The following is a 26,727-nucleotide window of genomic DNA, read 5'->3' as shown; positions in this document are numbered from 1 at the left end:
TGATATATTCATACATATCATAATGCTGAATCACGTGTTTGGACACTAAAATACATTTTGGTGAAATTAACATTCTGTAATTCAATACTTTTATATTATTTTAAGACATTTAATTACATTTTTAGGTGTTTAAATTGTTTTTCAAAATTCATTTAGTTTTTTTGTGCGTGTGTCATTTAGGGACTTTATCAATAACGAATAAGATAATTAGAAAACGTTCATTTGGACATTACCTTTCACTTGATATTTCATAAGTAGAACTCCTCCTACTTCTGGAGAAGCCCCGTGCAGGTCTGGGTGTTAAAAGAATAGGCCTGCAGCAGCGCTAAGCTTGTCGTAAAAGGCGACTAAATAGTGCTCAGAACCCTAGCCGGGGGCTAGGACGCTCTGCACACAAAGCAACTGGGATGTGTGCCCCAGGTGGTGGAATGGGGTACCCCTGGCGTGTTACATGCTGGGGTTGTCAGGCTATAATACGGAAAACCTGACCGCAAACTATAGTGGTGCACCGTGTTGGGAAAGATGCCACGTTCCTCGCACGTTTAAGAACCCTAGTGTGGTATTCTCCCGGAGTAGGAACCATAGGGCTCCGCCACAGGAGGCTAAATTGCCCGACCCTACCCACCTCTCCCTATTTCCAGTAGCAATCAAAATTTATCGACCCCATTGTCCTTGTGTCCCATCCCTTTTTCATTTCATCATCATTTCATGTTCATTCTATCATCAATTTCGTCGTCTGAATATAGCTGAAATACTGCTGCTCGGACGTTAAACCCCAACAAACAAACAAACAAACTTCTGGAGAACGTGAGCCGCAAATGTTAATGGGGTTTCTACTCCTGTTACAATGAGTTCTTCTTTGATGTATATACAAATATAAAATGGCTGTTTCTCGTCTATAATAATCTTTTTACTCCTGATTGCGCCTAGTTATTTGGTTACTTGAAACGATACATACTGTTTCCCAATAAAATGAAGAGGACGGAGGCTTACATTCTTTATTCTTGGTTGTTACACCAAATTGTAATTTTACAAAGGTAATATTCAATTATATTTATAATGTGCAAAAGTAACAGAAGTTTCCGTACAAATGTTTGTCTCCATCTATTTCATTATTATCGGAAGATTTAAACAGTGTCAGAAAATTTTTTTTAAATTACTTGACAATTTGCGATTATTGTCAGAATGATTTCAAGGTTGTAAACGTTTTTTATTGTTTGGTATTTAAATGGTTTAATCAAAGTAGGCAAACAAGCACAGCGAGAAAATAACTTGTCTACTATACTTTACCCTGAGGGTGAGCAATTCCAAAAATAAGAATGGTTAATTTAATTTAAAGATGAAACATCAGTGATGAACTTTTGGGCAGTTTAAGATACTATCATTTACAAAAGTATGTATATTGAATCGTAGAAATAATGATAGGTGCAATTACAATAGGATATATGCATACAAATAACTGTGTCTGTTCGTTAAGACAATTTGAAGGCAATGTAAAAAGCACATTTTTCTTTTTCATATCGGGGATTCCAAATGTTTTGCAATTATATTATGAAGCTTAGATCTCACACGAAAAATTTTACTTAAGCTCTCAAAATTAAGAAGTTTAAGTAGGAATTGTTTTGATTTGTTTTTAAATTTACGTAAATGTTCAATGTAGATCAACAAACCCTCTACGCAAGGGACACGTTCAAGTAATTTCTCAAGTTATTAATACACCAAATATAACGCAGAGCATACACTAAAAGATATTATGATGCACATTTTTCATTGTTTTAATTATCAAAGCAACTAAACTTTTAATTTTTATACACATAAACCAGATCCACAAAAAAAACCCGATTGAAATTTGATTTTTTTCTTATTTTACAACAGATGAGGAAAACAAGTATATTCCTTTACTTAGAAACCAGTCCAACTACAAGTATACAACTAATGAAATTATTTCTATGTCGACCATTTTCATTGGTAAACTTACTGTACATTTTATTGGATAGGTGTTTCAGAAGACAATTAGCCTACAGTTGGACATTAATTGTGCACTTCTGTTTATCTTTTCCTTCACTTCTGTGAATAAGACTTCATGTAAACCTTGCCCAAACAAACGCAGCGCTAGTTGTCAGTTCTTTAATTTCAGCTTCTGCTATTTGAATGAAACTTGATCAGTAAGTAAGTAAACCTATACTTGGCAACTTTCTTAATTTAAAAAAAAACATTACCAAACAAAAAGTTAAAGCACAATATTTTACTTTTTCTGACACCTGTGTTGTCTTCATCTCGAAGTTGACGAAAGTGGAAAGCTTTCAACTAAATTCGATAGTAACACAAGCGACGTCTGTTACTTCTAAAATGCTAACTATCATTTCTTTTGCACTAACATTCAAGTAAGTAAAGCGTATGGATATTTGTCTCTAAACTCATACTTGATTTATCCCACTTTATCCCATAGGGGACATAAGACAACCACTGCTGCTCTCCTTTGCCAACATCTTCACTTCCCCCAGGTCTTCAGATGTTGGGTCCCTTCTCGGGTGTTTTTGTGTCTGCCTCTCTTTCTGGGGCCTTGAGGATTCGTGTCTAAGGCATGACGAGTCACATTTATGTTTGTTTTCGTCAATGTGTATCCAATCCTTTTCCAGTGCCTTATCATTATTGTCTGTGTGACAGGCTTGTGTTTGCTCATTTACCACTTGTATTATTTTGGTGGAAACTAAAGTTAGTCGTCAAATCTCTGATCCGTATAGGACAGATACTACGTTCGAGTTGAAGTTCTGGACGTTAGAAGACGTTCTGAGAGAGTTTTGCACCTTCAGATTGGACCAAAGATAACATATGCCTGTTTGGCTTCCACTTCCGTGCATTTATGTGTTCGTCGGTCCCACATGATGCGGTAATCTAACAAATCGATTACTACGCCGATCTCAAGAGATTAGCGGTGTACGATTACACTCCTAGGACATTGGCCCCGTGCAGGTCCGGGTGTTAAAAGAATAGGCCTGCAGCAGCGCTAAGCTTGTCGTAAAAGGCGACTAAATAGTGCTCAGAAACCAAGCCGGGGGTTAGGCGCTCTGCCTACAGAGCAACTGGGATGTGTGCCCCAGGTGGTGGAATGGGGTACCCCTGGCGTGTTACATGCTGGGGTTGTCAGGCTATAATACGGAAAACCTGACCACAAACCATAGTGGTGCACCGTGTTGGGAAAGATGCCACGTTCCTCGCACGTTAAAGAACCCTGCTGTGGTATTCGATAGGAGTAGGAACCTTTGCGATCCGCCACAGGAGGCTAAATTGCCCGACCTTACCCATCCCCCTTTTTCCAGTGGCAATCAAAATTTGCCAACCCTATTATCCTTGTGACCCATCCTTTTTTTTCATTTCATGTTCATTTTATCATCCATTTCATGTTCATTGTCTGAATAGAGCTGAAATATTGCTGCTCGGACGTTAAACCCCAACAAACAAACAAACAAAACTCCTAGGACACTGAAATTGTACCCTTAGTATTAAGTCGTCATTTGTCACCATTACCTGATTGACTTGTATACAATAGACTGTTCGACTGTCCGCTCCTAATATGATCACCGTCGCTCATAAATGACATTATTTTTAATAGATTTGACCTTGGACGAGTAGCATGGCAGGTGTCGTGCAAGAATTAGGAGCAATTTAAGTCCTTTGGTTTTAGTTTGATTCTTTTTAATATTCTCTTTCTTTTATGTTGTAAGATTTTTCATTTCAAAGGAATTCTTCTCTTTTCCGAGTTCAGTATTGCTTATTCATTATAGAAATATACATTGAAGGGTGCAGCCATTCGAGGTGATTGTTTGGAATTGGAATTGGAATTACAATAATAGTTACGTTAATGAATATTGAAAACCATCACGTTTCTTCAGGTTTAAGTGTTGTCTCTAACGCGACGAAATTGCTATGGAAAGTAAAAGTGCAAAAATCAGTTATTTTATGTAAAACCTTTAATTGTTGTGGAAGAAATATGAAAGAGTATAATGAACTTAAATTGATCATTGACTCTACTGCTCGTTGTCCTTTGTCTACGTAGTTCTGATAGTTCTACGAGTAGATCATTCTTAGACTAATGTGTGTTTCGTTTCGGTATATTTACCATACATGTTAACTTCTGTCGCCTGTCTCTGTTTTTACGCTTTAACTGTTTTAAATTGAACGGTATTTTTTTAGCCTACCAATGACTTTACTCTGTCTTCAGTTACACAATAAGAATAAATAAACTGGGCATTTGTTACGTAGTATGTAATTTGACAGAGTAATCAAGAGAACAAAGATTCTAACGAAATTAAAAGAATGTTATACAGGGACAGAGACCAGACATGGAGAAAAGACAATCACAACAAAGAACATATAGTAACTAAAATAATACATACAAATTAACAAAAGTAAATGAGCAAATCGGACTCCACTAAAAACTGGGAGCATGGACCAAGTGCACCGGTAGGGTAAGCGTCCTCTACTTTTCTGGAAACACCCGCCGAGCTGCTCATCAAAAGTCAAGTTCGGGGTAGACGAAAGAGGAAATAAAAACTATGACACGTTGAACAAATCAGTTTTCATGGTGCAGATTGATACACCATAACGATCCACGAGTTGATGACAACCATAAAACTTCTGTAGTGATGGTTTCCATCTTATAAGCTACATAACCCTATTCCAGAAGCCTAATTGTAAGCAGTCTGCGTAGTTACGGCAAGCTCCGGCATAATGTATGAGTTGTGATATGAAAACTCCATACGCAAGTGCTGAAGGGATGTTGCCAAAGATGAAAGGAAAGTTGACAATTCTGAATAAAATGTCATCACGTTTGTCGTAAAGTTTGTTTAATAAAGTGTAGGTCAAGATATGAGGCTGTCTTCACAGTGTCTTTACTTTTCTTTATTTTAAATTCTTTGAGGTAGATGCAGTGTTTCTAACCCGAAAATAATGATTGTTTAGCAATAATACGTCATCTATATGGTGGAAATTGAGATTAAAAGATTTACCTAAACGATGTTCTTTCTTTCGGATCAGATGAGCTATAAAGTCAGCCTCATAAAGTGAAGGAATAGGTCGGCAAATAGAGGAGCACAATTTATTCCCATTGGAATGCCGACCGCATGTTGAAAAACGCCTCTATCACACTTGACAAATATTCGTTTGTTTTATTTGTTGGGGTTTAACGTCCGAGCAGAAATATTTCAGCTATATTCAGACGATGAACAAGAAATTGATGATAATATGAACATGAAATGATGATGAAATGAAAAAGGGATGGAACACAAGGACAATGGGGTCAACAAATTTTGATTGCCACTGGAAATAGGGAGAGGTGGGTAGGGTGGGGCAATTTAGCCTCCTGTGGCGGAGCCCTATGGTTCCTACTCCGGGAGAATACCACAGTAGGGTTCTTTAACGTGCGAGGAATGTGGCATCTTTCCCAACACGGTGCACCACTATGGTTTGCGGTCAGGTTTTCCGTATTATAGCCTGACAACCCCAGCATGTAACACGCCAGGGGTACCCCATTCCACCACCTGGGCACACATCCCAGTTGCTCTGTGGGCAGAGCACCCTAGCCACCGGCTAGGGTTTTGAGCACTATTTAGTCGCCTTTTACGACAAGCTTAGCGCTGCTGCAGGCCTATTCTTTTAACACTCGGACCTGCACGGGGCCACTTGACAAATATGTTAACATAATACTTCGGGGAAAAAAGAAGAAATGAACCTTGCTTTGTGCTAACAATACGTCTTCATTATGCTTCCATCATATAAATACCGAAATATCATTGATATCTGTCAACTTAGCATGAATTGTTACTGATGAGGGCGAACAAGGAGATACATTTAAATGTTAGAAAGCAAAAGTAAATATACTGTAGATCATTATATCCCAAATCTCAAAGCAAGAAAAGAAATGATAACTTAGATGTTTTTTTTTTTTTTTTTTTGGTTAAAGATTCAACAATTTTAAAACAGTGTAAATCGTGTTACGTATATCAGAATTTCGGCTCATTTTGTATGATTTGTTTTAGATTACATAAACGAAATACGTAATCAGATTTTCAACGTGGATGGTCATGCTTTTTTTTTCTCATTTTAGTCCGCAAATATTAGGGACTTCTTGCATTTTTAATTTCAATACTTCATATTCGCATATGACTTGCATAATCATATATTACTATATATATATATAGCCAATGCCAGTTGTTTAAGTTGTTTAGCCCCGTGCAGGTCCGGGTGTTAAAAGAATAGGCCTGCAGCAGCGCTAAGCTTGTCGTAAAAGGCGACTAAATAGTGCTCAGAACCCTAGCCGGAGGATAGGGCGCTCTGCCCACAGAGCAACTGGGATGTGTGCCCCAGTTGGTGGAATGGGGTATCCCTGGCGTGTTACATGCTGGAGTTGTCAGGCTATAATACGGAAAACCTGACCGCAAACCATAGTGGTGCAACGTGTTTGAAAAGATGCCATGTTCCTCGCACGTTAAAGAACCCTACTGTGGTATTCTCCCGGAGTAGGAACCATAGGGCTCTGCCACAGGAGGCTAAATTGCCTGACCCTACCCACCTCTCCCTATTTCCAGTGGCAATCAAAATTTATCGACCCCATTGTCCTTGTGTCCCATCCCTTTTTCATTTCATGTTCATTTTATCATCAATTTCATATCCATCGTCTGAATATAGCTGAAATATTGCTGCTCGGACGTTAAAACCCAACAAACAAACCAAAAACATCCAGATCGATTCAATTTACAGTTTGTTAATCATGAGAAAATTGACTATTTGATTATTGTACAATAGTGTTTATCTCATTCATAAAAAAAAACCCCACACGTTATGAGTTCTTACATTCACAATAAAAACTTGTACATTATACCAAACAGTAGACGAACTATAACATCATGATAACAAAACAAAACCCACGAAATAAGTGGAATAATTTTACTACGCATTTCAGTCAAACAAGGAGTATGCGTATTGGTATATTTTGTATAAGCCTTTACTACTATGAAACGTTTTAACTGTCCTATGTTCACTTATATTTAAAGGAACATTTCAAAGGATGCTTCTCTTGTCCAAAGTTCTATATTTGTTGTTCTGCTCGTTTTTCATTTCCAAATACTTCAAATACTTGCTAAAGGTAAACAACACAATTATGTGAGGTATATTTGTTTATTCTTTTTTGAAACAATATATTTTTGTCGAAAAGTATAACAAAACAGTGTTTTCCGGATCAGCTCATAGAAAGCTTAAAGCAAAAAAACAAGCAGCCTCCTTAAATCTTTAAATGTTGTACAAAAGGTTACATGTTACTACATGTAAATAACATGAATCCATCTGCAAAGATGTTTACTCATCAAGGTTAAATGCATGTTTAAGGTAAAAACAGAAATAGATTATTTCAGTTCGACTTTGAAACAAAACAAAAACACATTCTGAAAAACTGTTCAACAGTTAAGGATAAAATGCAGCAATGCAAACAGTTTATGAGCGAATAAGCCATTGTCATACAAACTTGAAAAGTTAGTCTTTTTAGTTCTTACAAAACGCATTGCACAACCTATGGGTGTGGATATGATACATCTTTTTGCAGCTGGTCTTTATATTTTTTTCTGCTCTTAGTTGCTAACGAAATGTGAATAGACTGTAGTGGACAAGGCATTCATGTTGAACAAATAAATGTCTAATGACACAACTCAGCATAATGCTTGAATAGATTATGGCCAAAACATTTCAAAAGAAGGGTGTAATTGGCATTTAATCATTTTTAGTATCCGTTTGCGTCATTTGCTTACATTCATGATAAATCTAGACAAGTAATTAGCTTTCATGTATAGATACGGAATGCGTAAAAATACTAAAATACACTTATTTCTGTTCTTTTGATAGCTGGTAATGGAAAATTAAATAGGAGAAATCCATTTTATTTTGTAAATATTTTATGTGTTCTCCAATTCATTTACATTAAATAAAACTGACATAAATCTGCCGCAGAACTTCAGCACGAACAAATACCTTTTTGAAAAAGGAATATAATAAGAAATAACAATGTACACCCACATTTTAAACATTGGAACCATGTTTTGTTTATATTTAACTCTCATTGGTTGAAAAGGCTTACTTTGCTTCATTAAATTTTTTTAATAATAATCTTGTAGTACTCTTTGATATGGTCCTTTCTACATTTACGTTACCTTTATTTACTTGACTTATTGGCGTTGGCTGAAATTCCCACCAACTGGTTTCGTTTTCATGGAATGGCTATCTATGACACAGTGTGTGCTATAGCGATTACACTACAGAAACCCCTGATATGCAATATTATATAAACAAGTTTAAACTACACCCCAACTCTAGAATCGATGTGAGGTTGCAAATTTGCGATTCAAATTTTGCTCGCTCCTTCAGTGGGATTCGAACCCTTTCTCTTTTCTGACATCTATGGCAACACCGCCTGCACTAAGTCCAACGCTCTAGACCACTCGCCCAACTAGGCTATATAAAAATATAGCTTTGGTTAACCGAGTGATACTTCCGGTGCAGGTCCGGGTGTTAAAATAGGCCTGCAACAGCGCTAAGCTTGTCGTAAAAGGCGACTAAATAGTGCTCAGAACCCTAGCCAGGGGCTAGGGCGCTCTGCCCACAGAGCAACTGGGATGTGTGCCCCAAGTGGTGGATGTTTTGTTTGTTTGTTGGGGTTTAACGTCCGAGCAGCAATATTTCAGCTATATTCAGACAATGAACATGAAATGAAAAAAAAAGGATGGGTCACAAGGATAATAGGGTCGACAAATTTTGATTGCCACTGGAAAAAGGGGGATGGGTAAGGTCGGGCAATTTAGCCTTCTGTGGCGGAGCGCAAAGGTTCCTACTCCTATCGAATACCACAGCAGGTTTCTTTAACGTGCGAGGAACGTGACATCTTTCCCAACACGGCGCACCACTATGGTTTGCGGTCAGGTTTTTCTGTATTATAGCCTGACAACCCCAGCATGTAACACGCCAGGGTTACCCCATTCCACCACCTGGGGCACACATCCCAGTTGCTCTGTGGGCAGAGCGCCTAGCCCCCGGCTAGGTTTCTGAGCACTATGTAGTCGCCTTTTACGACAAACTTAGCGCTGCTGTAGGCCTATTCTTTTAACACCCGGACCTGCACGGGGCAATGGGGTATCCCTGGCGTGTTACATGCTTGGGTTGTCAGGCTATAATATGGAAAACCTGACCGCAAACCATAGTGGTGCACCGTGTTGGGAAAGATGCCACGTTCCTCGCACGTTAAAGAACCCTACTGTGGTATTCTCCCGGAGAAGGAACCTTTGCGCTCCGCCACAGGAGGCTAAATTGCCCGACCTTACCCATTCCCCTTTGTCCAGTGACAATCAAAATTTGTCGACCCTATTATCCTTGTGTCCCATCCTTTTTTTTCATTTCATGTTCATTTTATCATCCATTTCATGTTCATCGTCTCAATATATCTGAAATATTGCTGCTTGGACGTTAAACCCCAACAAACAAACAATCATCTAATGAATTAATTAAATTGAAAATATGAAATGCGTTTACCTTTCTAATTTGTTATCTGCTTTATGCTTCGAGTTACATTTTGGTATCACAAATTAATTGAAGAAGTTTAGCGTGTTCAAAACACAAAAATTGTTCAATCTTTTTTTTTTTTGGGATTATGCAATATCAACATTAGCGTTGCGTGTGAATTTAACGTCTTTCCAAGATGATTGCCTATGTCGTAATACTGTTTTAAAGATTAATATTTTCTGCTGGAATGTAAAGCCACACACAAATCATGATTGTTTTTATCTTTACGGTGTAAGTATTTTTTGTTTATGGTTTAGACACGTTGCATTTTAGCTCACCTGGACGAAAAGTCCTAATTTAGCACCACATTTCTTTGACCATCAACATATAAAATTGTTTCGACTATACCTATCGATCTTATTGTCCTTGTGTCCCATCCCTTGTTTTATTTTCATCATCATTCACATTCATTTTATCATCCATTTCATGTTCATCGCCTGAATATAGCTGAAATATTGCTGTTCGGGCGTTAAACCCCAACAATCAATCAATCATAAAACTATGGTCACACTGATACATTTAGACCACAAGGGGAAAAGTTGAAAATTTCAACATGCACCTCTAGCCCCGTGCAGGTCCGGGTGTTAAAAGAATAGGCCTGCAGCAGCGCTAAGCTTGTCGTAAAAGGCGACTAAATAGTGCTCAGAAACCTAGCCGGGGGCTAGGCGCTTTGCCCACAGAGCAACTGGGATGTGTGCCCCAGGTGGTGGAATGGGGTACCCCTGGCGTGTTGCATGCTAGGGTTGTCAGGCTATAATACGGAAAACCTGACCGCAAACCATAGTGGTGCATCGTGTTGGGAAAGATGCCACGTTCCTCTCACGTTAAAGAACCCTGCTGTGGTATTCGATAGGAGTAGGAACCTTTGCGCTCCGCCACAGGAGGCTAAATTGCCCGACCTTACCCATCCCCCTTTTTCCAGTGGCAATCAAAATTTGACGACCCTATTATCCTCTTGACCCATCCTTTTTTTTTCATTTCATGTTCATTGTCTGAATATAGCTGAAATATTGCTGCTCGGACGTTAAACCCCAACAATCAATCAATCAATCAATCATCAACATGCACCTCGGATACTGAAAATAGATGTGTCCCGTGCAGGTCCGGGTGTTAAATAAATAGGCCTGCAGCAGCGCTAAGCTTGTCGTAAAAGGCGACTAAATAGTGCTCAGAACCCTAGCCGGGGGCTAGGGCGCTTTGCCCACAGAGCAGGTGGTGGAATGGGGTACCCCTGGCGTGTAACATGCTGGGGTTGTCAAGCTATAATACGGAAAACCTGACCGCAAACCATACTGGTGCACCGTGTTTGGAATAAGCCACGTTCCTCGCACGTTAAAGAACCCTACTGTGGTATTCTCCCGGAGTAGGAACCATAGGCTCCGCCACAGGAGGCTAAATTGCCTGACCCTACCCACCTCCCCCACTATTTCCAGTGGCAATCAAAATTTGTCGACGCCATTGTCCTTGTGTCCCATCCCTTTTTCATTTCATCATCATGTCATGTTCATTTTATCATCCATTTCATGTTCATCCGTCTGAATATAGCTGAAATACTGAACAGGGTCGACAAATTTTGATTGCCACTAGAAAAAGGGGGGATGGGTAAGGTCGGGCAATTTAGCCTCCTGTGGCGGAGCGCAAAGGTTCATACTCCTATCGAATACCACAGCAGGGTTCTTTAACGTGCGAGGAACGTGGCATCTTTCCCAACATGGTGCACCACTATGGTTTGCGGTCAGGTTTTCCGTATTATAGCCTGACAACCCAAGCATGTAACATGCCAGGGGTACCCCATTCCACCACCTGGGGCACACATCCCAGTTGCTCTGTGGGCAGAGCGCGTAACCCCCCGCTAGGTTTCTGAGCACTATTTAGTAGCCTTTTACGACAAGCTTAGCGCTGCTGCAGGCCTATTCTTTTAACACCCGGACCTGCACGGGGATTTTAATACATTACTTTATTGAAAATAGAAACTTTTTTTATGTTAAGGTAATAAAATATTTCAATTGAGTAAATTGTATGACAACAATTACATTTGTTACCCTTGTAAAAGAATAAAATGACATTTCCTTATCTTATACCGTGATAAACAAACCAAATAGTAATTTTCGACTGGTGACCTGATCCCAATGAAGAAGTTAAACGGGTCCTAATAAGGGTTATTTCCCCTTTTTAATTGTACAATGCCAATATGGCTTGTTGTATATTTGAATAAGTAATGATATGGGTACTGGTGACGCTTAAATTTTCTGTAATTTAAAGATGTATCTTTCATTTTAAAAATCAGTAATTTAGATTCAAATTACTTCATTATTCCAGCTTTTGCGAATATTTTCTTATTATATTTACAAACCATTTTGTAAGCTGGTTATGTTACGACTTCGCTAAGAGATGGGTAATTGTTGTTACTATCTCATAAGTCTAGATTAATCGGAATGTTATTTGCTAAGATGACAGCATGGTAGACAAATAAAAACTTGTAATGTCAGAAAATACAAACTGATTGTCTCAAGTACAGGTTACACGAACTTATTTCAATAACAAAACACGTTACAAATAGCAAGGTATGTTGGAGAGAGTAATCAAGGGAACCAAGGTTATAGCGGTAGTCAAAGACTAGACATGGAAAACAGACATACACAACAAAGAACAGAAAGTAATTAAAATTTAAGTTTCAAGGAAACGTGTAGAAGTCGCCTCTCGTTTCTTGGTCTGTCTTTTGAGAAAAATATCGTCAATTCAACTGCTTATTATTAATCGAGGCAGCGTAAAGAACATGGATATCAAATTTCGACGAAACCGAAAAACTTTGAATTTTCGGCAGCAGTGGCGGCCATTTTGATAATGCCGGTCGATACGCAGCTACAATTTCTAATTGAGCCACAGATTCTTAATGGAGACGACTTAAAGAACCTAGATATCGATTTTCATCAAAATGGGACAAATTAAAATTTCGACCGCAGTGGCAGCCATTTTGAAAATGGCGGCCGAGATGCACTCGATTTTTTTTCCGGGATTTTGTTTGGACCATTGAGTTTAATATATATACCAAGTTTGGTCAAATTCATTTGATGTTCCTATTTCCTTGTAAAAAAATGGGTAATTTAGTTCGGCGGCCATTTTGGAAAAATCGCGGCAGCAGGACATTTTTTTTTAAGTTCTGCATCCTTCAAAGAGTAGCTCTAACTACTTGAAAAGTTCCATCTCAATCGGACCAGCCACATTTTAGAAAAAGGGCGGACACTTTCAACAATTTTGATGACAGGAAAATTAAAATAATAACAAGTAGAAGAAAAAGAAGAAGGAGGAGGAGGAGGAGGAGAAGAAGACGAAACACAGTAAAAACAAGAAGTCTCCGCAACGTCGTGGTCGGCGACTTAACTAAAATCATACATACAAAGTAACAAAAGCAAATGAGCAACTCGGACTCTACTAAAAACTGGGAGCATGGACCAGGTGTACCGGTAGTTAAGCGTCCTCTGCTTTTCTAGAAACACCCGCCGAGTTGCTCATAAAAAAGTCCGGGGTAGACAAACGAGGAAAGGAAAACTACGACCCGTTGAATAAATGAATTTTTATGGTGGAGATGGATACACCATAACGATCCACGAGTTCATGGTGACGATTATAAAATTTCTGTAATGAGGACTTCGAGATATTTTGATTTTTTTCATTACTGTATTGTTATATTCATCCGACATAAAAAAAGAACACATAAAAAGAAGTAAATCAAAAGCAAACTTCTGTGCAAAATTTCGAAATTTCTCTCTTTCGTTTACACGCCTAAGTAATCATAATCGAATTTCAAAACCTGCAAAATATATGGAAGATAACACTATAAAATCGGTTAAAACACAACAAATCATCGTACAAAAACAATTAATCGAAGAACCATACCTACTGTTCATAATCATAGTATTTTAAATATCACTTTTCTCACGTCTCTTCTACAGTAATTTAACTTGCGCCGTGCAGACCCGAGTGTCAAAAGAATAAGCCTGCAGTAGCGCTAAACTTATCGTAAAAGCCGACTAAATGGCGCTCAGAACCCTGGCCAGGCTAGGGTGCTCAACCCACAGAGCAACTGGGTTGTGTGCCCAAGGTGGTGGAATGGGCTAGCCCTGCATGCTGGGATTGTCAGGTCATGATACGGAAAGCCTGACCGCAAACCGTAGTGGTGCACTGGTTGGGGAAAACTGCCACGTTCCTCGCACGTTAAAAAGAACCCTGCTGTGGTATTCGACAGGAGAAGCCTCGGCTTCGCTATAGAAGGATAAATTGCCCGACCCCTATCAACGTCCCTCTTTTTCAAGTGGCAATCGAATTTAATCGACTCTATTATCACTGTGTCCCATCCAAGTTATCATTTAATCATGATACCACGTTTATTTTATCATTAATTACGTGTTCATTGTTTGGATATAGCTGACATATTGCTGCTTGAGCGTTGAACACCAATTTATCAATACTGACTTTTGTAATTTTACTTGTACAAAAGTATTTTTATAGTCCAACTGTCAGTATGAAAACATAATGTACGATAATTAAAATGTTTTGAAGTACATAAGAATGTTTTTTTTAATTAAATAATGAAACCACTATTTCGTTTCAAAATGTTTTAAATGAACCATCTAGACAAGACCATATATTATTGAAACCAGATTTTTTTCATGTTCTACTACTGTTGCATTTTGTACCAGTCTCAAGACCAAATCTTATTATACAGATAGCAGTGATATACCTAATGTTCCCTGTGAAATAAATTCGGTAATTTCACTCCCGAATTTTCTCCCGTCAACACTTCACAAAACTAATATCAATCCGCCGTCCATAAAATACAAAATTCATATTGTAAATAGCAATAAATAGTGGAGAAAATCTATATAATAAATAGGATAATCAATTAAATAAAGATTTAACTCGTGCACGGAACAAGTTCTGCATACTTGTTAAATCTAGGCGTTCTTTTGCTCTCGTGATCAATTTTTGTTATTCACACTTTCCAATTAATTGTTTTATTATTCTTTTATTTTGTACCACAATGGCATCTATGTTTTAGCCGATAGACCAAGCAAGTACATCATCATCGGCAAATGAAAGTTAAGATTGAAGTAATGATCGATATCAATTAGTAGTGTGATGATAAAATGATTAAGTGATACAAGAAACTGTGATTAGATCTATTAATCTTGACGGATTAATACATTGGGTTGCAGTACATTATTGAGATTATACATTTTGATAGTATTGTTTGTTGCAATAGGACTAATAACAACATCTTCTTGTCGTAATTAATAGTACAAATTGATCTTATCAAACAAACAAAAAAAGTAGTGTTATGTGAAAGGTTCTAACAGTCAGTTTTTACGATAGCACCAATATGAACTTCGATCCAAGTATAGTCTTAAATTGTCATTTATCATTTGCTGATACTAAAATATTGCACGAGATAAGATCTTTTTGCCAATAATTTCAAAAGCTATTTTTACACTACCAACCACCCCACCCGCTCACTCTCCGCTAAGGAAAAAAAAAGAAATTAATCATATACTCTTGATGGAATTTCCGTATATCTTAAGCAAAGTAATGATATAAGGGCAGATGTACAGTTGATATTTATTAAGCATTATACAGGAAATATACTTTAAATCTTTAACTTCTAATTAAAATTTGTTTTGATCTGCCTTAAAGGCTTGATAAGTTGTCTGGTATATTTTAAAAATATATTTTTCTTTTTCAGATACAGACAACTTCGAAGATCAGCTAACTTGTTTGTTTTGAACTTGGCTATAGGCGACTTTTTTCTGATTATAACAAACATTCCATTGTTAGTTGCTTCCAGTTTCCACTCAAAATGGTTAGGTGGAATAATTGGTAAGTTAATATACAAACTGTATACAAAATACCATACTCGAGTTGAAGGTAGAATAAAGGTATAATTCATACTATCGCTGAGTTGAAAGGGGAATCAATGAAACCAGAATTCAAATGTAAGAATATAATAACGACTACACTCAACAAATAAAATTACCTAAATGACACGTACAAACAAGTAAATAAGCGACCTATACTCCATTAAACACTGAGGGCATGAGCCTGATGCACAGGAATGACAAGCATCCTTTAATTTTCTAGAAACTCCTGTCGAGTTGATTAATCATAATAAATCACTTAAGGGTTAGAATCGATCATTGTAACTAATACTATCATGGAGTTGACAGTAGAATCGAGCAATAAAATTAAACTATCACGTAGTTGACGGTACGATCGAGCAATATAATTAAGCTATTACGGATCCGGAGTGGACGGTAGGATAGAGCAATGTAATAAAAATATCACGGAGTTGACAGTGGATCGAACGATATAAAAAAAAAGACTATCACGGAGTTGACGGTAGGATCGAACGATATATAAAAATACTATCACGGAGTTGACGGTAAAACCGACCAGAACAATTTATATTGTCATGTTGTTTAAGATAGAATCGTTTTCTTTGTTGTGGTTTAACGTCCGAGCAGCAATATTTCAGCTATATTCAGACAATGAAACCTGAAACGGACGACAAAACGAAAAAAAAGGACAGGTCACAAGGACAACAGGGTCGACAAACTTCGACTGCCACTGGAAAAAGGGGGGATGGGTAAGGTCGGGCAATTTAGCCTCCTGTGGCGGAGCGCAAAGGTTCCTACTCCTATCGAATACCACAGCAGGGTTCTTTAACGTGCGAGGAACGTGGCATCTATCCCAACACGGTGCACCACTATGGTTTGCGGTCAGGTTTTCCGTATTATAGCCTGACAACCCCAGCATGTAACACGCCAGGGGTACCCCATTCCACCACCTGGGGCACACATCCCAGTTGCTCTCTGGGCAGAGCGCCTAGCCCCCGGCTAGGTTTCTGAGCACTATTTAGTCGCCTTATACGACAAGCTTAGCGCTGCTGCAGGCCTATTCTTTTAACACCCGGACCTGCACGGGGAAAGATAGATTCGATTGATTGATTGATTGTTAGGATTTAACGTCCGAGCAGCAATATTTCAGCTATATTCAGACAATGAACATGAAATGGATGATAAAATGAACATGTATTGAAAAAAAAAAGGATGGGTCACAAGGATAATAGGGTCGACAAATTTTGATTGCCACTGGAAAAAGGGGGGATGGGTAAGGTAGGGCAATTTAGCCTCCTGTGGCGGAGCGCAAAGGTTCCTACTCCTATCGAATACCACAGCAGGGTTCTTTAACGTGCGAGGAACGTGGCATCTTTCCAAACACGGTGCACCACTATGGTTTGCGGTCAGGTTTTCCGTATTATAGCCTGACAACCCCAGCATGCAACACGCCAGGGGTACCCCATTCCACCGCCTGGGGCACACATCCCAGTTGCTCTGTGGGCAGAGCGCCTAGCACCCGGCTAGGTTTCTGAGCACTATTTAGTCGCCTTATACGACAAGCTTAGCGCTGCTGCAGGCCTGTTCTTTTAACACCCGGACCTGCACGGGGCTAGATAGATTCGAGGAGTTTAATTATTACTATCACGGCTAATAACGACACAAAGCTTTTGTCCCAAACTCAGACAGAAACCCATTTTATTTAACATCAGTAAACAATCAAATATTTTGAGTTAGTAGCTTGTCACATAACAAGAAATAATTACGTTATCCAAATTGTATGTGTATTTCCCTGTTTTAATGATTGATTGTTGGGGTTTAACGTCCGAGCAGCAATATTTCAGTTATATTCAGACGATGAACATGAAACGGATGATAAAATGAACATGAAATGAAAAACGAGATGGGACACAAGGACAGTAGGATCGACAAATTTTGATTGCCACTAGAAAAAGGGGGGATGGGTAAGGTCGGGCAATTTAGCTTCCTGTGGCGGATCGCAAAGGTTCCTACTCTTATCGAATACCACAGCAGGGTTCTTTAACGTGCGAGGAACGTGGCATCTTTCCCAACACGGTGCACCACTATGGTTTGCGGTCAGGTTTTCCGTATTATAGCCTGACAACCCCAGCATGTAACATGCCGGGGGTACACATCCCAGTTGCTCTGTGGGCAGAGCGCCTAGCCCCCGGCCAGGTTTCTGAGCACTATTTAGTCGCCTTTTACGATTTGTTTGTTTTGTTTGTTGGGGTTTAACGTCCGAGCAGCAATATTTCAGCTATATTCAGACAATGAACATGAAATGGATGATAAAATGAACATGAAATGAAAAAAAGAAAGGATGGGTCACAAGGATAATAGGGTCGACAAATTTTGATTGCCACTGGAAAAGGGGGGGGATGGGTAAGGTCGGGCAATTTAGCCTCCTGTGGCGGAGCGCAAAGGTTCCTACTCCTATCGAATACCACAGCAGGGTTCTTTAACGTGCGAGGAACGTGGCTTCTTTCCCAACACGGTGCACCACTATGGTTTGCGGTCAGGTTTTCCGTATTATAGCCTGACAACCCCAGCATGCAACACGCCAGGGGTACCCCATTCCACCACCTGGGGCACACATCCCAGTTGCTCTCTGGGCAGAGCGCCTAGCCCCCGGCTAGGTTTCTGAGCACTATTTAGTCGCCTTATACGACAAGCTTAGCGCTGCTGCAGGCCTATTCTTTTAACACCCGGACCTGCACGGGAGGCCTTTTACGACAAGCTTAGCGCTGCTGCAGGCCTATTCTTTTGACACCCGGACCTACACAGGGCTATTTCCCTATTTTAACTTCAGTCTGAAGGTTAAAACCGAAATATATTTGGATATTAAATAATACTTATTGAGTCGTGCATTGTGTTTTATGGAAGTAGCATAATCATATAACTTCATAAAGAACACAGAGGCAACGTTAATATTATATATAATATAAACTTTAAATTTCCATTATCGTTTCAGGTTGCCGATTATTTGCATTTTGTGGAGGTCTTTCTGGTTTTGTATCTATTAATACTTTAGCCGTGCTATCAGTTGAAAGATGTGTCGTGATAACGTGCCACTTGCCAAACACTAACAGACTGTCAAAGAGAGGTGTAATATGTTTGTGCTTTGTCATATGGATATACTCATTTTTGTGGTCGATCCCACCATATATAGGTTGGGGAGGCCACATGATGGAAGGATCTCGAACATCATGTACGTTTGATTATTTTACTAAAACGACAAACAACAGATCATACGTACTTTCAATATTAGTATTTTGTTTTTTCGCTCAGCTGTTGGTTATATCGGGGTCATATTTCAAAATTGCACAGGCAGTTTTCGCGCATCAAAAAGACGTTGTTCATTCTAATCAACAAGCAGATGATGCGGCATTCTGTCTCAGAGTATCTTCAAAGAATAGACATCAAATTGAATGGCGAACTGCAAAAACTGTGTTAAGCTTGGTAATGATATTTTGTGTGTCTTGGACTCCATATGCTATCATATCAGTAATAGGACAGTTTGGAAACCAAACCACCGTAACACCATTGTCCTCCGCTATTCCTGGAATATTTGCAAAGATGTCCTCATTTTTAAACCCCATATTTTATACACTTATACATTCAAAATATCGAAAGTTAATTATCTCACAGTGCAAAAAAGTTGGCAAGAGATCAGGAACAGCAACTAAACCCGACACAAAATGTAGCAGTAATTCTGATTCAGAATGTAAACAATACAAAGTTGTTCTTGCAGTGAAATTTGCCAATTCCAGAAGTACTTTGGTTTAAACACTTTTCTTATGTTTTCATTTCTTGTAAAAACACAGATAATAATTTGTTCGTAATATTTGTATGCTATTACGAGTAAACATTTGTATTTCAACTGTCTCATAGTGTTGTCTTCTTGGTATGAATTATTTTGTGTTACAAGACAAGCTGCAACGTTTTGATGCAAACGTGACACAAACGCCTTTCAAATTAATATAATATGTATTGCCATTCAAATACAATCTATGTAATCCGGTATTGCAGACATCTTATGTAGATGACCATTAATGCGGTAAAGGTAAAATTATCATCAATGCATCAAAATAGAAGCAGCAATTGTAATATCCTTATTTTCAAAAAATTTTGAATGACATATCTGTAAATGTAAAGCTGGATTTAATGCTCTAAAATCAAGAGACACATACTGATTTTCCATTACAAGATTTATTTTGTAAGCATGGTGTTAACATAGACTGAGGTTCTTATGATGTCAATTTATTATTACCATTTTCGATTCTTATTGTCTCTAATGATTGATTGTTGGTGTTTAACGCCCAAGCAGCAATATTTCAGTTATATCCAGGCGATGAACATGACATGGATAATAAAATGAACATGAAATGATGATAAATGAAAAATGGGTTGTGACACAAAGATAATAGGGTCGACGAATTTTGATTGCCACTGGAAATAGAGAAAAGTGGGTAGGGTCGCGTAATTTAGCCTCATTTGGTGGAACCAAAAGGTTCGTACTCCGATAGAATACCACAGCAGGGTTTTTGAACGTACGAGGAACGTGGCATCTTTTCCAACACGGAAAGCATGCCAGGGTTACCCCATTCCACCACCTGGGTCACACAAACTAGTTCCTCAGTGGGCAGAGGGCCTTGGCCATAGGCTAGGATTCTAAGCACTATTAAGTCGCCTTTTACGTCAAGCGTAACGCTGCTGCGGGCCTATTCTTTTGACACCCGGACCCGCACGGTGCTCATCGTTTCTAATGCGTTCGAATTTAATTATATTTTTTATTTAATAAAAGCTTCTACGAAATAAAAACCAAAGATAGAGAAAATAACTTCTGTGTTCATTTCTAGACCCGCGGAACACATTTACAATACACTATTTTACAATATGCACCAATATGGTGATGATTCCGATGGCGAACCAGCACCTTGAAGCAATTAATTTATGGCTATGAGTGAGTGTCGGGGTGGATACCTTTATTGGTATTCATTTGTCTTTAAACTTCAATGTAGAATAAATTGCCAAAAAGACAACAACACTCGGTTTTCACGGCATATACGCCAATAAAGTAGTAAGGTGCACACGTCAATTCGCATCGATGAAATAAACAAAGGTATTTCCTATGTTAAATACCTTTTGAAACAAGGTGTGGTCCGTTAATTATCTTTGAAACAAAGCTGCTGAAATCCGATGTTTTTTTCTACCAAAAATATGTGTATACATGTACCTACATGAAAAAATACAAATCTAAGCGTCAAAACGTTGTGTAGTCATATATTTCATCATTACAACGAACCACTGTATGTCGTTTATGTCAATTATTTGATTGTGATACCTTCATAGGATATTATAAACTGAGGACTTTTACTTCTATTGCATGCATCATGCGAATAGTACTTAAATTGCATACAATTGAATTACAGCAGAATATTTCAAACGCAAAGTGAAAGTTCACAGAAAGGTAGAAAAAATCTTATGAAGGACAAGGAATCAAAAAGCTAATTCAAATGAAACTGCCGTTTTTTATTATATAAATCATGGGATATAACAAATATAAGTCACCCGCAGAGACAAATAAAATGTAATAAAAAGTCGTACCTAAGTTAGACAGTAACCAGTTAAATTCATCTGTTAATTAAAACAAATGATCATACAAAAATTCATTTAAAAAGGTGTTATTATTATGAAAATTTATTTGAAAGGTCTGACCATTTTTGTTTTATCATGTTAAAAGAGTAACACATTAATTTGGACTGGGCCCAATCACTTATAAAGTTTTCATTCCACATCCGCAAGTGTTAAAAAAACTCACAAACTGTGATAGTTCAGACATTTACGCAGTCTTAAATCTGGAACGTCGTCAAAAACCACCGAGGCTGTGATATGCGTAAACTTCACCATTTTACATATTAATATCGCTACCAATGGAAGAAGTGTATAAAAAACCGATATAAGGCTTCATACACAGATATAAACAACACTTATGCCACTAAACACCAAGGGAAAGCTCTGTGAGGGTGAGCAGTTCCTGTCCCGTTCATATCATGTTGCCTGCCGTGTTGCTCCTTCACGGTCAAGTCGGATATAATAGAGTCCCTTTGAAAAATGGAGACAATTTTTTTTTTAATTAAAGATGACAAACGTAGGATATTTGCAGTAAGACGACATATTTTATCTAAGTACCTCGAAGGAATAGGGTGACATTTGTGTGATTTTTTTAAGGACAATATGACATATTCATATTTTTTTCGTTAATTAAGCGATGCCACATACTGCAGAAGTCATCTCATACCCTGACATTTTAGACGTCGATGAACTATGATATTACTTTCACGGCAAAAGCTTGGATCCATATTGGAATCTTTCAACGTTAGAAGTAAATAGTATTTTTGTTTAGTCACATAGCACTCTCTCACATGGTGCTTGGCAGTTAGTTGTAAGTGTACTCATATTCTCTGGAGTTATTCTTAAATAGACAGAAAAAGTATTTCACTTAGTCCTTTTAGCTCAAATAAGTGCAAAACTGTAAAGAGTAAATCATCAAGCTGATGATGTTGCCTTCGCCGGACAACATTAGTTTTACAAACTATTAGATAGAAAGCTATATTTAGTAGAGAGCATTTTTCTTCAAAAACTTAATTATTTGACTGTTTGTAATTTTCATCATTGCCCGAATCTTCAAACTCATTACGTTATGTAATAGCTTTCGAAGGTTACACAAATGTTTAACATCCTACATTTTGTTTTCAAGCTGGATAATGTTACCGACATTTTTTATCAACATGGGATGCACTTAGTAAATTAAATTGATCCTTTGTTTACTTCCGGACGTAATTTTATTTGGAGAAATACCATCAAAAATGAATGAATGAATGTTTTGTATTGTAATGTAGTTTACGACCCTATATATATATATTTTTTCATTGTTGACTTCCTTACTCTTTTAGATTTCCCTGTTACCATAGTAATTCAAGTATTTGACCATTAAAGACATTTTGTACGCTTACCCTACCGGTGCACAAGGGGTGTTTTGTCGGGTTCACTTATTTTCATTGATGTAATGTTATCTGAGTTGAAAAAAATTAATAACGTAACTGGTGTTGTTTTGTTTGTTGGGGTTTAACGTCCGAGCAGCGCCCCGTGGAGGCCCGGGTGTTAAAAGAATAGGCCTGCAGCAGCGCTAAGCTTGTCGTATAAGGCGACTAAATAGTGCTCAGAAACCTAGCCGGGGGCTAGGCGCTCTGCCCACAGAGCAACTGGGATGTGTGCCCCAGGTGGTTGAATGGGGTACCCCTGGCGTGTTGCATGCTGGGGTTGTCAGGCTATAATACGGAAAACCTGATCGCAAACCATAGTGGTGCACTGTGTTGGGAAAGATGCCACGTTCCTCGCACGTTAAAGAACCCTGTTGTGGTAATCGATAGGAGTAGGAACCTTTGCGCTCCGCCACAGGAGGCCAAATTGCCCGACCTTACCCATCCCCCTTTTTAAAGTGGAATCAAAATTTGTCGACCCTATTATCCTTGTGTCCCATCTTTTTTTTTTTCATTTCATTTTCATTTTATGATATATTGCTGCTCGGACGTTAAACCCCAACCAACAACAGACCTTTCTATATTCAAAGACTAGATACGACATAAGAAACTATTATTTAGTGACAAAACTACTGACGGACACTCCGAATAGCACTGCTGGTTTATGCTTTGTAATCGTGTGTTCACAGACGTGTATGTCCATGCGACTTGTAACTGTACCGCAACGCTACCTCTAGAAGATTTATTTTGGGGCTTGCTGATTGACAATTTTCCGGTTCACGTTTTCACTGAATTTTATGAAAATCATAAAGACCAGCTTTTTGAGGTATTCTTGCGAAAACTGATGAAATAGTAGACCTCGATGTATACGAGTTTAATTGGTTATGTCATGTTCCCATTGTTCAATGTTTAGGTCATTTTTTTCCTTTTATGAACCATGCATTTTTAAATGTTCTTTAAATTAATTGTTGTTCTATGTCATTGTATCTCATTCTAGTGGAAATTAAGACATGCATGAATCACTGATTGACTGATTGTTGGGGTTTAACGCCCGAGCAGCAATATTTCAGCTATATTCAGGCGATGAACATGAAAGGGATGATAAAATGAACATGAAATTGTGATGAAATGAAAAAAGGGATAGGCGACAAGGATAACAAGGTCGACAAATTTTGATTGCTACAAGAAAAGGGAGGGATGGGTAGGGTCGGGCAATGTAGCCTCTTGTAGCAGAGCCCCCGTGCAGGTCCGGGTGTTAAAAGAATAGGCCTGCAGCAGCGCTAGGCTTGTCGTAAAAGGCGACTAAATAGTGCTCAGAACCCTAGCCGGGGGCTAGGGCGCTCTGCCCACAGAGCAACTGAAATGTGTGCCCCAGGTGGTGGAATGGGGTACCCTTGGCGTATTACATGCTGGGGTTGTCAGGCTATATACGGAAAACCTGACCGTAAACCATAGTGGTGCACCGTGTTGGGAAAGATGTCACGTTCCTCGCACGTTAAAGAACCCTGCTGTGGTATTCGATAGGAGTAGGAACCTTTGCGCTCCGCCACAGGAGGCTAAATTGCCCGACCTTACCCATCCCCCCCTTTTCCAGTGGCAATCAAAATTTGTCGACCCTATTATCCTTGTGACCATCCTTTTTTTCATTTCATGTTCATTTTATCATCCATTTCATGTTCATCGTCTGAATATAGCTGAAATATTGCTGCTCGGACGTTAAACCCCAACAAACAAACATCTTGTGGCAGAGCGCAAAGGTTCCTACTCCTATCGAATACCACAGCAGGGTTCGTTAACGTGCGAGGAACATGGCATCTTTCCCAAACCCCGTGCAGGTCCGGGTGTTTAAAGAATAGGCCTGCAGCAGCGCTAAGCTTGTCGTAAAAGGCGAATACGTAGTGCTCAGAACCCTAGCCGGGGGCTAGGGCGCTCTTCCCACAGAGCAACTGGGATGTGTGCCCCAGGTGGTGGAATGGGGTACCCCTGGCGTGTTACCTGCTGGGGTTGTCAGGCTACAATACGGAAAACCTGACCGCAAACCATAGTGGCGCACATGAATGAGTTAATATTCATTATATCTAAGAATACTTGTTATGCATATAGTGACATATTTTGTCAAATGGATTAATACTTTACATAATATTAGACAATAGTTAAGATTTTTTTGTCTAACTGTGATATACTGAGGAAAATTTTGTCAACAATTCAAAAAAAATCAAAATTTCTGTACATATTGACATTTGAAAAAATAATGATTTCTAAATTATTGTAGTATGTTTGTTGTTGTAAGCAGAATTTAGTTTACATCACAAGTAATTATAGTCTACAGTTCTGTGTATTATCATGTACTAAAATCATTGAAGTGGACTCTTTATATTGTAAGTAAACAGTAAGGTATATATTGTTTTCCAAAGATTCTTGTTTATTTGTGTATTCACAGTTACTTCCCAATTTAATTCTGCTGAAGTATAAACATTTGAGTCTGAAAACAAGTTTATTACATGTACTGAGTTAATTTTACTGATGGTATTTCTTTCCTAGTATTTGAAGTATTTCAAAATATTAACTGTCAACTGAAAGTGGTTCTAATAATAAGACACCCCTCCATTGTCTTGGTGAAGAAATTCTATGTCACAACACATCTATACATGTTATCAGCATGATAAATCTTAATTACATCTATGTACGACAAGAAATATGTATCATTTACAATATAATTAATAAATTATATATACTTTATACATTTCCTAAATATTATGTTCCTGAAACAATAGTTGATTTTGTTATAAGTATATTAAGTCATATGTACGATTTCCTGTTTACAATCAAATTATTTTTTACAACGTACCGAAATGTTCATGTTAGAATTTCATCTCTGTGACAATTTTGTTTGTATAATATGATTATTTTCAATTCTAGTGAATACTCAATATGGCTTTCATCAATCTTAACGGGTTTTTCGTACCAGAAGGCATTTTAAAAATTACTTCTTAAGGGTTTCAGTTGGAACACATATCTAGCTATAATGCTACATTTTGTGAAGGGAATTGCTTGAAGATTACGATCATTACAGATATTTTAGTAGCTCATATCATTTACAAAAATAAATCTTTCATTATTCAGAATAAACAAAAACGTCTAGTAATATTTTAACTTCATTGATTTGGCTACGATACAATTGGAAACTAACAATTCCACGTTACTTGATGAAGAAATTATCTTTATAGACATATAGACTATTGCAAAAAGGTATTAAGTAGAACATTCTACGAAAGGAACGACATATTATCTTACTTCGAAAGCAAATCAATTAAAGTCTTTTCCAATAAAACTTATTTATTTCACCGATTGTATACATTTGATTTACTTAATCGACTATTCAGTTCATTGCCGAACACTTCCAACCATTAGAGGAAAACTAAAACAATTAGAACACTATCAATGAATCCACAGAGAAATTTTCAAGCAATAGGATAACAAAAATTGGACGAAATCACACTTCCTAAAACCAAGTATACGATCGCCAAGTTCAGTGAAAGGTCCTGCAGATTGCAAGAATATCATCTTAAACAGTTTCTTTATATATGACAAAAAGCAAAATAAAAAGTTTTAGTAAAAAAAAATGGCAGAACATGATATGCAATGTATATAAAACAAAATCTGGCTATATAGTTGCAACTTTTTTTTTTAAAGTGATCTAGTAAAAGTGATGTACGTATTCAGATTATGTTTGTTTGTTGTTGGGGTTTAACGTCCGAGCAGCAATATTTCAGCTATATTCAGACGATGAACATGAAATGGATGATAAAATGAACATGAAATGATGAAATTAAAAAAAAGGATGGGACACAAGGATAATGGGGTCGACAAATTTTGATTGCCACTGGAAATAGGGAGAGGTGGATAGGGTCGGGCAATTTAGCCTCTTGTGGCGGAGCGCAAAGGTTCCTACTCCTATCGAATACCACAGCAGGGTTCTTTCACGTGCGAGGAACGTGGCATCTTTCCCAATACGGTGCACCACTATGGTTTGCGGTCAGGTTTTCCGTATCATAGCCTGACAACCCCAGCATGTAACACGCCAGGGGTACCCCATTCCACCACCTGGAGCACACATTCCCGTTGCTCTGAGCACTACTTACTCGCTTTTTACGACAAGCTTAGCGCTGCTG

General features: G+C 38.2%; 1 protein-coding gene across 4 annotated transcripts in view; it reads left to right on the top strand.

The window, feature by feature from the left end:
* The window catches only part of LOC148619061 (rhodopsin, GQ-coupled-like), a 54,074-nt gene extending 34,677 nt beyond the window's left edge, over positions 1–19,397 (top strand). For all 4 annotated transcript variants that reach the window (XM_088578603.1, XM_088578602.1, XM_088578601.1 and 1 more), the window contains 2 exons: positions 15,341–15,474; positions 18,484–19,397. In XM_088578603.1, the coding sequence (XP_088434729.1) occupies positions 15,341–15,474; positions 18,484–19,298 (949 nt within the window). In that variant the 3' untranslated portion in view covers positions 19,299–19,397. The remainder of the gene's footprint in view (positions 1–15,340; positions 15,475–18,483) is intronic.
* The last annotated feature ends 7,330 nt before the right edge of the window (positions 19,398–26,727 follow it).

Source organism: Perna viridis, chromosome 4 (assembly GCF_037379345.1).
Source record: "Perna viridis isolate PV_CMFRI_1.1 ecotype Kerala chromosome 4, ASM3737934v1, whole genome shotgun sequence".
NCBI lineage: Eukaryota > Metazoa > Mollusca > Bivalvia > Mytilida > Mytilidae > Perna > Perna viridis.
Note: the sequence above shows the minus strand (reverse complement) of the source record. Positions and strands in the feature narration are given on the sequence as shown.